We start from the raw sequence: 15,128 nt of genomic DNA, 5'->3' as shown, positions 1-15,128 counted from the left end.
ATCATAAAGTAAGACTTATGAGAGCAGTCCTTATATTGTATTAAGGTTGGACAATCCTCAACATAACCCTATGTTTTTTTAAAAAAAAAAATCAAATATATCAATAGGACATGCCTATTGATTTGTTTTATTAATCATCAAATAAAGGTAAAAGTACAAAGATCCAAAAATGCCAAAATAGGCAAAAATAAAGGAAGAACAAAAATAGTAAAAAAGAAAGGTAAAAAAATGCAAGCAAATAGAACTGTTGAGCTTGTTGCATCTTTGAAACCTTGTAATGATATTTGCCTCCTGTGTACAAAATTTCCATCCATGTTGCCTGATGCTGTAGAATTATAAGAATTATCCATGCTCCAGCTGCAGTTGCATTACCTCTGATCATCCTATCTTCAAAGTTCTTGATCTGATATTTGGATAATGCTGTTTGTCTAGGTTCAGCAGTCTTCTACCTTGAGAAGGAAGATCTGTGTATTGCTTATATTCTACTGATCCCAGTAGAATGGCTTGATTTGCAATATAATCTGCTAGACTATTTCCCTCCCTCTTGACATGTTGAAACTTAACCTCACACATTGTTATCAGATGTTTGATGTCTTCCACTATTACAATAAGCTGCCATGGAATTTCCCAGGTTCCTTCTATGATATTCTTCATCACCATGGAGTCTGTCTCAACTAGTACCTCCTGTATGTTATTTGCCACACAATGATAGATAGCCTCTTTGATTGCCATAACTTCAGCTTCCATGTTAGTTGTCTCATGAATCTCCTTTCCTTCTACATAGATCAGATCACCAAGTGAGTTCCTCAAGCAGTAGCCATATGAACTCCTCCCTGGATTGCCTTTACTTGCACCATCTATATTGCATTTTATCATACCATCAGGGGGTGGATCCCAATAGATGAACTGATACCTTATTCTAGGCCTGATCTCTTCTAAGTACTGAATCATAGCAGGTAAGTTTGATGGGAAGGTCTTCAGTTTGGGATAAGCTGTTTGCAGTAATTACCAAAGGTATCTGTTGATTTGATAGATTGGGCTACTGAATCCCATTGCACCCCCATGTTTAATGATGTTTCTTCTTCTCTATAGACTCCAGATTATGATTGCAGGGATTGCGTGAATTATAGGCCTTAGGATGGGTCTGCAGCTCTTTGTCCACCACTTTGATATCATATATGGAATATGTTGTCCCACCAGTTGAATACCTGCAAAATTAGCAAACATTCTCCACAGTTTTGAGGCTGTAGGAGAGGTTAGAAAAATATGTGACATTGTTTCTTGCTTTGGTTCTGTGTAACACCAGCATTTTGATGCTAATTGTATTCTTCTTCTGTAAATTACATCATCAACTGGCATTTTATATCTCCAAGCTCTCCCAAGTGTGAATGAAAACTTAAATGGAAGATGTTTCCTCCACATCTGATTATAGATATCCATTTTCACTTCTCTATGCCTCACATACTCCCAAGCACTTTTGACTGAAAAACTTCCATTCTTTTCTAGTAACCACCAGCTTTTGTCTAGTTCATCTGTTACTTGAGGAGGGGGAATAGTCTCTATCACATGCTTCACATACTCTTTAGGTATATATTGAATTAAAACCTGTGCATTCCATCCTTCTGTACTGGCAAAATTCTGAACTTCTATTTCCTCCTCCAAACTATCCTCAGGTAGGACATGATATAATGCACCAAGATTTGTCGAGTTGTCAAACCAGAAGCTAGAATCCCCTTTTTTCACTTGCCACCATATCTGATGCTCCACCAATTCCGTTACTATTACCAACGTTCTCCAGATAGGGGATGCCCCTTTAGCTTGTGCAATCACAGGATGAAGCTTTTTGCAGTATTTGTTTATCATGAAAGAACTCCACAATGAAGGCTTTATTCTAAGATTCCACCATAGTTTACAAAAAAAGGCATTTGACACTTCAAATAAAGATCTGAACCCCAGTCCACCTTCATCTTTAGGCAATGACAGTGTCTCCCATCGTTACACTTTAGAAAAATTCATGTTGTCGTATGATAGCTAGACTAACGCAGGGTAAGAAGTATATGATGTTCTTACAAGTAAGAAGTAGAATTTAATGGTTCTAATTAAGATTTCAAAGACGTTTGACGCAAGAGAAGGAAGTTCATCAAGAAAGGCGAGGTATACGTTGTGTATCAGTAAGGATTTGCAAAGTACCGAGTTAATATTGACTTAATGATGTCTTAAAGAAGAGTTATAACGCCCCTTAGATTGTTAATGAAGTGTTAAACAAGTGTTAAGAAGGTTCCATAAGGATTGGAGATCAAACGAGTCGACGAGATCAAGATCGGAGGAAAATGGATTATACGACCATTTATACGGTCCGTATAATATTATACGGTCTGTATAATGGTCCGTATAATCGTTACAGTGAAGGTCCATCACTGATGGGATTATACGGACCGTATAATGTGCCGTATAATGGTTTCGTAAAATGAGTTATTGTTGGGGTGATTTCACGGTCACTTATACGGACCGTATAAGTTTATACAGACCGTATAAGTGTCCGTATATTTTCCCGACAGGTCAGATTTTTTAAGTTATATAAATGAGACCCCAAGACATTATTTTCATTTCCCCACTTCTCCACTTCTCTCCAACTCTCTAGAATATTCTACACACCTCTTTTACAAGAATCTAAGACTAATCAAGGATCAACTTCATCAAACTAAGGAAATCAAGTGTAAGGAAGCTATTGAGGGTTGCTTGAAGTCAAGAAATCTCTTGGATTGAAACTAGGGTTTTTCTTCAAGTGGAGTATTGCTACCCAAAACCCATTCCTACTCAATCAAAGGTGAGTTTTATGATCAATTCATGTCATTTAGACTATTGATGGGTTGAAAAACTTGGATTGTGGAAGGAAATAGAAAATGGGTTACAAATATGAGAATAGTGACATTGTTGAGTAGTAGCTTAGTATGAATCATGATTCTTCATGTGCTACGAGTATAGTCATGTTATAAATGATATTAAGAGTATGGAAGAAGCATTATATGAGGACAAATGTAATGTTATATTATGACCATGGTTGTGGAGGCCCTTGAAATGGAAGTAGGTGAATTGAATAATGTGTGGTTGATAAATATTGTTGATTATGATATGATAAATGTTATTATTGACGTTTGGAAGTTGTTATACGGTGTGGAGAAAGTTGTATAAATCTTTTCTCTAGCTTTAGTTCAAGCATGCTTATGTTATCGATTATCTAATATTAGTACGAACTCTCTTGAAGGTAGAAACGTGAATATTGGAGGACGTTCAAGCGATAGCATAGCTAAACAAAAAGGTATGTAAGGCTAGTCCCTTCTTTCTTAAGGCATGATTCTTGATTTTCCCTATTCTCCATGACCTTCTTACATTCCGGAAATTATGAGTCTATGATGATGATGAGCCTAAGTCTAAAGATTTTAAAGTTCATGGTATGGTATTTCTATGAAGCTAATGATCCTAATTACGATCCTTTGATGTTTTTCATTGTGTTACACTCACCTTATAATGCTAGTTCATTCAAGGTGAGGCAAAATGCTTATGAATGCTCCATAATGGAATCGGGGGTTCACGACCTTACGTTACCCCGATAGAGTTATAGTCTGTCTTCGAGTCTTTATGCATGATTCATGATAAGTATATCATAATGAGATTGCACCGTGCCTACATACGGTCGCGCACACCGCTACGGGGGATGTGTGGCATATACACCATGTCTAGAGGGCACGGCGGGGTGGACGCCTACCAGCCGGGCGGCATCCGGACGCGGGAGGCTTTGGGCTAATGATTTGCAGTACCTATATGGTGTTTATATATGATACATGATATGATAATGTTTATGAAGTAAGTTAGCATGCATTATTTAAATCTTAAGTGACGATCGATTCCTCCATGATGTCTCTTTGTTTCATCGATATATTATTAAAAGGGCATAATGTTCGTACCGACGTCCTTCTTTGGACGTTATTCATGCCCACGTAGACGGGGAGGCAGTCCACCTTCTTATCAGTTGTTTCACAAGAGCACTCCACTATTCCGGAGGTGCTACTTATGATTATATTATTTTGTGTACATATGTTTTGGGCACAACGGGGTCCTATCCCGTCCTTATATCTAGTACTCCAGTAGAGGCTCGTATATACGTACACCATGATGAAGTCAATGTACATTCTTGTATATCATTTTTGTAGCCGTACGGGCCTATGTATATCTATGTATAGTCTTGGGGTTTATATTTGTTCAGTTTGAGTATGATGAATAGTCTAATGAGTGGTGCTCGGTAGTCAGCTCCGGGTACCCGTCATGGCCAGCTCCGGGTACCCATCATGGCCCCCTAGTCGGGTCGTGACACCTATTTGACCCAATGTACACCTTTCTTGTCACCAGTGTTTGACCAGAAAAACCTTGAGAAAATACTATGCATTTGTCTGATCACACCCTTTGGAGGGTTCATTCCTTATAATAGGTATACAGGCATACTTTGTAATACATGAGATATCAATGTTGCTCTTCCTCTATATGACAGTAGTCTCCCTTGCCATGCATTCACCCTTTTGGCAATCTTTTTCACAACTGTATCATAATGTGAAATTTTGTTCCTACTGTAGAAAATTGGGCAGCCAAGATATGTGAATGGAAAGAGGCCTTGCCTAATTCCTGTGATTTGTTTCAGCCTTGAAACCAAACCACTCTGCACCTTTTCATGAACATAGAAGGCACTCTTATTCAAATTTACCAACTGGCCTGATACTTTCTCATATCTATTTAACACTCTCATCATCAGTTTTACTGAATATTGGTCAGCAGAGACAAAGAGAATTGTGTCATCAGCATATGATAAATGATTAATTCTTGGACTCCCTTTTGGCATACCATACTCCACAAACCTTGGATTTTTATACAATGCATTTAGTCCCCTTGATAATGCCTCAGCAACTAAGATGAAAAGGGTGGGGGATAGAGGATCACCTTGTTTAACTCCCTTTGATGACTTGAAAAAGCCATGTGCTTGCCCATTCAAGAGAACTGAATACCAGATGTTTGATAGTAGGCTGAACACCATGTCAATTAGCACCTCACTAAAACCAAATTTCCTAAGCACTTTGGTGAGGAAGAGCCAAGAGACTCTATCATATGCCTTGGTCATATCCAATTTAACCACCACATTTGCTATTTTAGTTATCTTGCTTATATCTCTGACAATCTCCTGTGTGAGTAGTACATTCTCCATGATACTCCTTCCCTTCACAAAAGCTGATTGATTCTCATAAATCAAACCTGGCAGCAGTTTTACTAATCTTTCATGCAGTACCCTTGAGATGATCTTGTTTGTAAAATTGCTGAGACTGATTGGTCTTGGATCTGAGAAACTTTTCATCTGCTCTTTCTTAGGGATAAGAATCAGATTTGTATGAGTGATGAATCTTGGTAATTCTTGCCCCACAAAGAATGCCTTCACCATATCCACCACATCTAGTTTGACTATCTCCCAACATGATTGAAAGAACAATCCTGTGAATCCATCAGGACCACAAGCACTTTCTCCATTCAAGGCAAAAATAGCTTATTTGACTTCTTCTTTATTTGGTACCATATCCATGGTATGATTCTGATCATCTGTGACTAGGGTAGGGATATGCTTTAGTAAACCAAACTTAGAAGGAATTCTATCTTCTTCAAATTGCTTCGATAACATCGGCTAACTCGCTTGTGAGATCTCCTCTTGATTGGTTAGCCAATTTCCATTAGCATTTTGGATATTATCCACTCTGAGCTTCTTTCTCCTCCTTTTTACATAAGCATGGAAGAACTTTGAGTTTCTATCTCCATCTTGAAACCATGTTAGTCCTGACTTCAGTTTCCAAAACAGTTTTTCTAAGTGTAAGAATCTACTAAGGTCTGCACCCTTATGTAGTCTCTCTCTATTCTGTACTATTGGAGATGATTCAAACTGCTCCTCATGGACTTTGATTACCTCTTCCAGTGATGCAATTTGCTGAAAAATATTGCCATATGTGTTCTTACTCCAATTTCTTAATGCATTGTTTACCTTTTTGAGCTTGTGATGAAACTTGGTAAATGGATTTCCTTCAAAATCTATACACCAGTGTTGCTTGATAACCTTATGGAAACTCTCATGTTGGACCCAAAAATTCAAGAACTTAAAAGGCTTAATGATTACCTCAGTAGTTGTGGAGAACTCTAGTTCCAAAGGAGAATGATTAGAACCCTTTTTTATCAGATGAGTTACCTTCATAGTGGGCATTACATCTAGCAATTTATCATTACAAACCATCCTGTCCAATTTTTTAAAAATGCATGCTTCTTCATCTCTTCCATTCCACCATGTATATGTGCTACCTACATATCCAAGATCCTGTAAACCACAACTGCTGAGACAATGATTGAAATCTGCTACTTCATTATACAAGACTAGTAGACCTCCTAATTTTTCCTCTTCTGTAGATATGACATTGAAGTCACCTCCCACCAGCCAAGGTAAATCAAAAAGATTAGAAACCTGGCTAATGGAATCCCAAAGCATTCTTCTTTCTCCAGCATCACAAGAGGCATACACCACTGTTAAGACTATATTACAGTTTAAACTTTGGTGAAACAGCTTCAAAGTAATCTGTTGTTCATTGTCTATCTCCACTGAACCCTGTACATCCTCTGAGAGGAATAACCAGATTTTGCCTGAGATATTGACAAAAGTTGTTTCCATACCTAACTTCCTTCTAAATCTTTCTACTTGTTCAGCATCTTCAAAAGGTTCCATCAGACCAATAATACTGTATCTGTTTCTTCTATTCAGATTAGTTAATCTCTCAAAGGATTGCTGAGTATTAACTAATCTGATGTTCCACAATAAGATCTTATTCATCATGATTAAGATTGTTTGGAGGCTACCTGCCTCTTTGATAATAGTTTGACAGGGGGAACAACTTCCTTCTTTCCTCCTTTTACTTTTGAGTTTCTCATTTGCCTTGTCTATCTAGGAGAGAGATCTGCTGCTCTTGACACCTGATCAATTTGAACATTGAGCAAATCTTCCTTAAGCTCCTGATCTTTTATTTCCTGAGGGGGATTACTTCTTCCAGTCTTTGGGACTGATCCACCAGGCTCCTTTGGATGATTACTAGGAGTGATATCTAAGGCTTGCTCCTCAGTTCCCTCTTCTTCTGTCTTGTCCTCTTTCTACTTATCATGTTCACCCTTTTCCACCACTGCTTCCTGGCTTGTGCTAATACTTTGCCCATTTGCCTCTTGCCCCTCTACTGATTCTGCAGGCTTTCCATCTGTCTCTACTACTTCTGTATTAATCTTGATTGTAGTATTATTGATGACTTGATCTTTTAGTTGCTCAGTATTGTCTCCTCCCTCATTGATCTTTGATCCATTACTTCCATCTTCATCAACTATTAGAACCTCCTTCTGATTTTGCTGCATACTTTATGACAATTCCACTTGATCTTCAGCAGGAACACTACTTTTGGCTTGCTTACCAAAATTTTTTTCTACCCAAGGTTTTGTTGATTCTTTTTCCGCTTCAGAGTTTTCTTTGTCTTGTTTCTCCATTTCCTCCAAGTTGATTTCCTTCTCATTTTGTTCATCAAGGACTGCAAAAGAATTATTAATTTGCACATCCTTACCAACATCATCAGCCTGAGAATTATTGATTCTTTTATCCTTTACTATCTCCCAACCATTGATCACTCCTTCACGTACACCTTCTTGTTATATTCTCTTGTTTCCTCTTGTGCCCTTTCATTCTTCCTCTTGCCATGATTCCAAGTATCTTTTGCTAGTACTTCACTATTCATTGCTTTCTTCCCTTTATCCAACATAAGATTTGTGCATGTAGCATCCTTTGCAACCTGCCCATGTTGTTTCATATTTGCATCAAATAAAACTTGTCTCTGCATGTTTTTCATCCCTACTCTCCTTTGCTGGTTTTAAATCTGGATGAAGTACAAAGCATTCCTTCTCATTGTGCCCTTGTAGTCTGCATGATTTACAATACTTTGGCATGTAATCATATTTAATATCAATCCAGTTTGCAATGATCTCTCCATGGCCCAACCTTTTCATACCAACATTAATTCTTTTAGGGAAGTCTTTTAACAAATCAACCTCTACCTTCACCTTTGCACAACTAGGTCTAGACTTGTTCTTTGTTGCCATATCAACATGTAAAGGTTTCCCTACTGCTTTAGCCATTGTAAAAAGAGACTCCTTCACAAAAAAGTTAGGAGCTAATGAAGGAAAAGATATCCATGCAAGGGCAGTCGAGGTTTCATATTCCGGATGGAACCAAGGTTCCCATTTTTGCACTCTCATCTAGTAGAAAGCATCCTTAGCCTTCAAGTAGTATGTAGGTTTGGACATCACATGAATACAGTCTTTCATGGATGATAATCTGAGGAGAAGATGTCGTTCACACAAGTATCCAATGGGGCACTCAGATTTTATCTCACATTGAAGAGGGATTATTTTGCGTAGTTCTCTAAGTTCAGGCCATCCATATGAGAACTTACCTATCACTGCGTATTGAAGCTTCTCTTGTATTATCATTGCGTTCACTTTCTCTTCATCCCACAACACCATGGGCTCGCCATGCACATACTACGTTAGAGGTTTCTCTTGAATAGGGTTTGGGTTAGGTTTTATAGTGGTTATTTCAATCAAAGGGTTTAATATCTAGGCATTAGATGTTTCGGTGGTGGTTCTTCTGAAAGCCGATGCTGGTCACCCCCAGGTAGGGGTGGCCATGCACCGGTGGTGGCCGTAGCCATGCCGACATCAAACACTAGGGTTTAGGGTTTGTTTTTTAGGGTTTACGTTGAGAGCTCCCTCTTATTGCTTAAGGATACATAACCCTATGGTTGGTGTAGTTCTTATTATTATTATTAGCTGGTAAACTCATATAGGACTTGCTAAAATTAGGGCTACAGATCAAATCAAGCCAAGATTTGGAAACACACCTGAATCACAAAGACTACACCAACCATAGAATTATGTTGAGGATTGCCCAACATGAATACAATCTTGCCCAATATGAATACGATCTTAAGGACTATTCTCTTAAGACTTTTACTTTATGATGAATCTGTTATTGAGGAATATGACTTGGATAATCCCATAAAAAAATTCTACTATTATCGTTTTTTTGATTGAGGGTTACACGTGGTGGATGATAGAAGTAGAAGTTGATTTGCCTTGATGGGTAAAAGTATTATTTCTATGGAACCCATCAATTAGGGAGTACAAGAAATTGCCTGATTATAGAACTAAATCGAGAGATGCTACTAGTGAGGTTTCATATATGATTTTGGATATGATGAACTCTATGATGATTATAAGGTAGTGCATATTTTTATTATTATTGGCCATTTATGTGATTTTCAAGAGCTCAATATGTATAGTCTAAAGAATGATTCTTGGCGAAGAATTGATTGTCCTTGGAATGGGACACGATTAATTAGTTCTGATAATTTTATGAATGGGAAGCTTTATTGGACTACTACTGCTGGTCTTAGTTTGGAAAGGGGACGGACCACAACTTCTTTTGATTTAGCTAATGACAAATAGAGAAAGGTGGAAAGACCCCGCTATGGAGAAGAAGGGCATGGTAATCTCGTGTTGTGAGCATTGGGAAGTAGTCTTTCTATGATTTTCAATAATCCGACTACTCATGTAGATGTGTGCGTTATAAAAGAGTATGGGGATAAAGAATTTTGGATAAAGATGTTTACCGTCAATTATACTCCAGATCCTATGGATTATTTTTTTTCTCAATCCTTTTGTTTGTCAAAAAGAGGTGTACTTTCTCTTATGTTTGAATCAACTTTCATGATATACAAACCAAAGTAGAACTCAATCAGATATCCAAAGTCTAGTAAATCTAATTATGGTACTCTTTCAGCGAAAATCTATATTCAAAGCCTAGTTTGTCCCCTTTCACAAAATGAATCAAGGACACAGCAAGAATAAAGGCGGCAGAAACATTGATGATTGCAAACCGTGTAAGTAATGATTTGTAAGAATTTCACTTTATGCATTTTTCAAAGGACTGCTATATTTTCTCGTTGTCAAATTAATGGAAAAACACTCATATTTATGGCAGAACTTTATCCCAAATATTCACGAATATCTAGTTTGGCATTTTCTTTTTGCATATTTCCACAAAAAATATTTTTTTTGGGAGACATTTATTTGCACTTTTATGCTCTGGAGTACATAAAAGTGCAAACTTTTGTCGGCTTTGTTAGTATTTCAAACAGGAAGATTCCTACTATAATGAATTTGTAAGCTTGTTTGATAAGATTCAACTTGGGAGAAACTCCAAAACAAATCACAAATGCGAAAATTAAGATAGATAGAAATTTAGAGATGAGAATAGAAGAAAATGAGATGAGATTTAGAAGAAAGAAGGGATTTAATCAACTTCAATAGTAGATCACCAATCAACATAGGAAAGATCTTTTATACCTACACCTATTAATCAACAATATAAGATGAATTCAATCCAAGGAAGTACAAGAGACTTAAACTCATACATGGAAATCTAACCCTAGATTATCCAGAGATTCAAGGTAAAGAGTTAAGGAATCCACCCACTACCTAAAACTACCTAATCCTAGCATAACCTAAACTCCATAGAAGGAGAACTACACTCATAAGAGTTTGATCATAAATCTCAAGCTAAGGAATGAAAATAGGCTAAGGCAAGCTTATATAGTTTTTGGTTTTTAAACAAAAGATCAAGATAGTTAAAGGGGCTCTATCTGCTTGGAGTAGACTGGCTTTTGGAGATATCTTCAAACAACTTATCATCAGGGAAGATATAGTGAGAATTAAGGAACAACTGTTTGAAGATGATCCTTACGAGTAAAATAGAATAGTCTTGCGCTTGCTCGCCGAACTAAAGAAATATTTAAATTATGAGGAAGAGTTTTGGAGAAAAAAAAGCGAGGTTACACTTGGTTCTGCAAGGTGATAGAAACACCTGTTTTTCACAATTTAGTAAATGGAAGGAGAAAAAGGTTACGAGAATAGAATTCAAATTTACGATGGTGGTGGATAGAAGATAAGGAGTAGCTTGCGGCCAGGCTAGATTAACTTCTTTCAACAACAATTCACTCAAGAGGAGGGGGCTTCTAGATTTTGGGATGTCGAAGCATATTCCATAGATGGTCTCTTCGCCGAAGCAATGATTTGTTTGTGCGCTTCCGGGGAAGAAGTAAAGAATCTTTGTTTTTGAACTTAAAGGAGAGAGTGCTTGTGATCCTGATGGATTATCAGGAACTTTGTTTCATTCATGTTGGGACATTGTAGGAATAGATGTATTCAGAATGGTTCGGGCTTTCTATGAAGGTCATACTCTCCCAAAATCAGTAACTCATACTAATTTGGTGTTGATCCATAAGAAATCAGAAGTTCACACTTTTAGGGATCTCAGACCAATCAGCTTGAGTAACTTCATAAACAAGGTCATTTCAAGAGTGGTTCATGGAAGACTGGATAAAATTCTACCAAGCTTGATCTCTCAGCAAACGTTTTGGTTTTGTGAAGGGAAGAAGCATTATTGAGAATGTGTTGCTTACTCAAGAAATTGTCACAGATATTAGAAAGAAAGGTAAACTTACAAATGTGGTAATTAAGTTAGATATGGCTAAGGCATATGATAGACTGTCCTGGCTATATTTAACTAGGGTGCTGAAAAGAATGGGATTTGCAGAAAATTTTGTAGATCAGATATAGAGGTTGTTGGCAAATAACTGATATTCAGTTTTGTTGAATGGCCAATCTTATGGTTTTTTCCACTCCACAAGGGGTGTGAAGCAAGGTGATCCATTGTTACCTCTTATTTATACTTTCGGAGAAGTGTTGTCTAGAGCACTTAATTTTTATTTAAGCATGATCGGTATAAGTGCTTTGGTATGCCTAAATGGAGTGCAAACCTCAATCATCTTGCTTTATGCAGATGATACCATCATCTTTGCATCAGGTGATAAATTATAATTGGGCCCCGACTATGAATGTTTTGAGAGATCATGAAAAGTTGTCTGGTCAATTGATAAATAGAGAGAAAAGTTTTTTTTATATGCATCAGAAGTCAAAAGTGCAGTTATGTCAAGAAGTTGGCCAGCCTAGCTGGTTTTACAGAGAGCATGTTTCCCTTCAAATACCTTAATTTGTCCTATCTTCCACTCTAGAAAAAGGAAAGTTTATTATAATGATCTCATTAAAGAGTGAAAGATATGAAGAAACTGAAAGGAAGGTTGTTATCATTTGGAGGAAGGCGGTTCTTATCAACAATGTTTTACAAAGTATGCCAATGTATATTACTCTTTCCTAAATGGCACCTACTAAGTACACACTAAATGAATCGCATAAAATCTTTGCAAGATTTTATTGGAGTAATAAGGAAGAAAGGAGAGAGTAGACAACTGTTCGGCAACTGTGTGTTCCTAAACGGAGGGAGGATTGGGATTTAGGTGCCTTTTGATGTATCAAAAGCTTTATTCACTAAGCTATGGTGGAGATTGAGAACTTACGTGCTACGTGGTCAACATTCATATGGAATAAGTCTGCCAAGAAACATATTCCAAGGGGTTCAATGGAAAGGAGGCTCACAATTATGGAAGAAAATGCTAGAATCTAGAGATGCTATAGAAGGGGAGATCTGGTGGGAACCAAGAAATGGTTCTGCTAACTTTTGGTTTGACTACTGGACTAAACTTGGTCCTTTTGCCCAGCTTATGCCAGCTAATTTCCCTACCGATGACAGTATTCAGGAGGTTGCAGATGTTATGGAGAATGGCTGTGCCAGAAGATATTGTTGATCATATAAGAAAGGAGATGCACATTGACACTCCCTCAGAAAATATGGATAAGGCCTGGTGGATGCTCACTAGTAGTGGTAAGTACACTGTTAGTAGTGCGTGATGGAAGTAATAAGACAAAGAGGTGACTCAAGCCTGGTGTTACAAGCAATTCTGGACAAAAGGTTTGCCTTTCAAGATTGATTTCTTCTTGTGGAGACTGTGGAAGCAGAAATTACCTGTTGATGATGTACTTGCAAAGATAGGGATAGCTATTGTATCTATATGTAGGTGTTGTTCTCAGCCCCACAAGAAACAATGAACCGTATGTTTGTGACGATAGGTCAATATCTTTGCCTATATGGAAGATGTTCTCGGCGGCCGGAGTGTGCAAGGCCCTTTTATTCAAGTTAATCAAACTACCAAGAAATGGTGGGACACAAAGTGTTCTTCAAAGCGAAACCATTATACCAGAAACGCTCCTTTGCAATCATACTTTGGCAACTTTGGAAAAGAAGAAACATAGTTTTGCATGGTGGTAACATGTCTAGGCATAGGGTCATATATGAGATTAATCTTAATCTCATCCAACTAGCCAAAAATAGATATCCATGGATGAAAAATTTGCCAAACTCTTAGCCTCAGCTGGTACAACATTTGGAACAATATAGGCCTCAGATATAGTACATACTGGTTCAATGGTTTAGCCCTCCTGCAGGATGGCTCAAATGTAACAGTGATGGTGCCTCCAGGGGAAATCCTGGTCCTAGTGCATCTGCATTTTGTGTGAGAAATCATGAAGGAGATTTCATTCATGCTACTACTAGCAGGATTGGATCAACTTTTCTATGTGCAGAGGCAAAAGCAATGCATGATGGCATTATATTTTGTGTAACACCTGATTCATTTTGGGGGCGGATTCACTTGGTTTAATGAAGATAGTAGAAGGGGAGTGGGAAGTTCCATGGAGTATTAGTATGGAGGTGCAGAAGAACAGAGAATGGAGGAAGAAGGGACTGATATAAGTTAGACATGTGCTGAGAGAGGGCAACCATCTTGTTGATTTTCTAACTAACTATGTTTTTTTATTTTGCAGGTACTCTTAATTTTAAGCTATTTACTGATTTACCAACTGCAGCTAGGAGACTTGTAAACATGGATAAAATGCATCGCCAAGCTTGATTTAAAGACAAGTAATTCCAAGGGGCAGTTAAAGCATGCAATTCATAAGTCCAAATGTGGCAACGAAAACAGATCATTGTTGACAGGAATATCAAGGTAGAGGTATTTCAAGATCAAGTTTATCTGCTCTTGAGTCTGTTCCTAAGCAAATTTTATCCCATGTGTGGTATTAACATCATGTTCAGCCTGTTGGAAGAATCTCCTTAGTGATAGAGGATAAGTACAGATAAACTGTCATATTCAAATATTTTCATATTCAAGTTCAGGAGACTCAGATTATAGACAGCTTTGGCTAGCATAAAAAGCCTGATGTTGCACAATTGCAAGTTGGAAGGATACTTCTTTTGGCATTTGATTACATAGCACCTGGTGAGAGCTTGAGGTGACTGAAATGGAATCAAGCCAAGGCTTGAAATGGTCATGCATTCATTAGGCTAGATATAGCTACTTAGGCTGTTTTACCTTTGATTTCTAGGCACTTTTGGCCTTGTAACCATTTTTACTTTTGTTTTTTTTTGCTTTCTTTCCAATTCTGTACAGAACTTTTTTAAATAAAATTCACAACTATGCCTAGTGCTAGTTGTTTTAATTAAAAAAAAAATAGTTTTTCCTTTACATGCATAGCCACAATATTAACTACAAGCCACATTTCGAAATTACTACTAAGCCCTATTACAACAAAGACCCAAAAGTGGTCTTGCGGAAATAACCCTAAATGGGCCCTTCTTCACTTGAATTGTAATCTTAGCCTTGAGTTTGCACTCCTAGCCACAAATTGCACTTCTAGTCATGTTTGCACTTCTAGCCACATTGTATGGCTTCAATCAATGGGCCTTCATCTCCATGTCTCTTCGAAGCAATCATGCACACTTTTGTGGCTTGCTCTTCAATGGCCTCCAAAGGCCCCATGGAAATGTATGTCCGAAGCTCCATCACGGGTTTTAGCCTTTATAGTCACCCATGAGCTTCCTAGGATCATATCATCCTCCCCTTCTTCAAAAGGATTCATCCTCGAATCCGAACCTAGCAAAACCTAAGGGAAGACAAACTAAAACATGGTCCTCAAAGCATGAGGGTTAGCACAAAAGGAAATAATCA

At 37.7% G+C, this 15,128-nt stretch overlaps 1 protein-coding gene across 1 annotated transcript; it reads right to left on the bottom strand.

Annotated features, from left to right (window-relative positions):
* Window positions 1-378: 378 nt before the first annotated feature.
* On the bottom strand, window positions 379-6,907 carry LOC132038567 (uncharacterized). Its single transcript, XM_059429219.1, has 4 exons — window positions 5,725-6,907; window positions 4,501-5,532; window positions 1,209-1,967; window positions 379-992 (listed from the first exon to the last, which is right to left on the bottom strand). Exons 1-4 carry the CDS (start codon window positions 6,905-6,907, stop codon window positions 379-381), a joined length of 3,588 nt encoding a protein of 1,195 aa, XP_059285202.1.
* Window positions 6,908-15,128: the final 8,221 nt, after the last annotated feature.

The sequence above is a fragment of the Lycium ferocissimum genome, chromosome 11, assembly GCF_029784015.1.
Source record: "Lycium ferocissimum isolate CSIRO_LF1 chromosome 11, AGI_CSIRO_Lferr_CH_V1, whole genome shotgun sequence".
Taxonomy (NCBI): Eukaryota; Viridiplantae; Streptophyta; class Magnoliopsida; order Solanales; family Solanaceae; genus Lycium; species Lycium ferocissimum.
The sequence above is the reverse complement of the archived record's forward strand: the minus strand, read 5'-3'. Positions and strand labels throughout refer to the sequence as shown.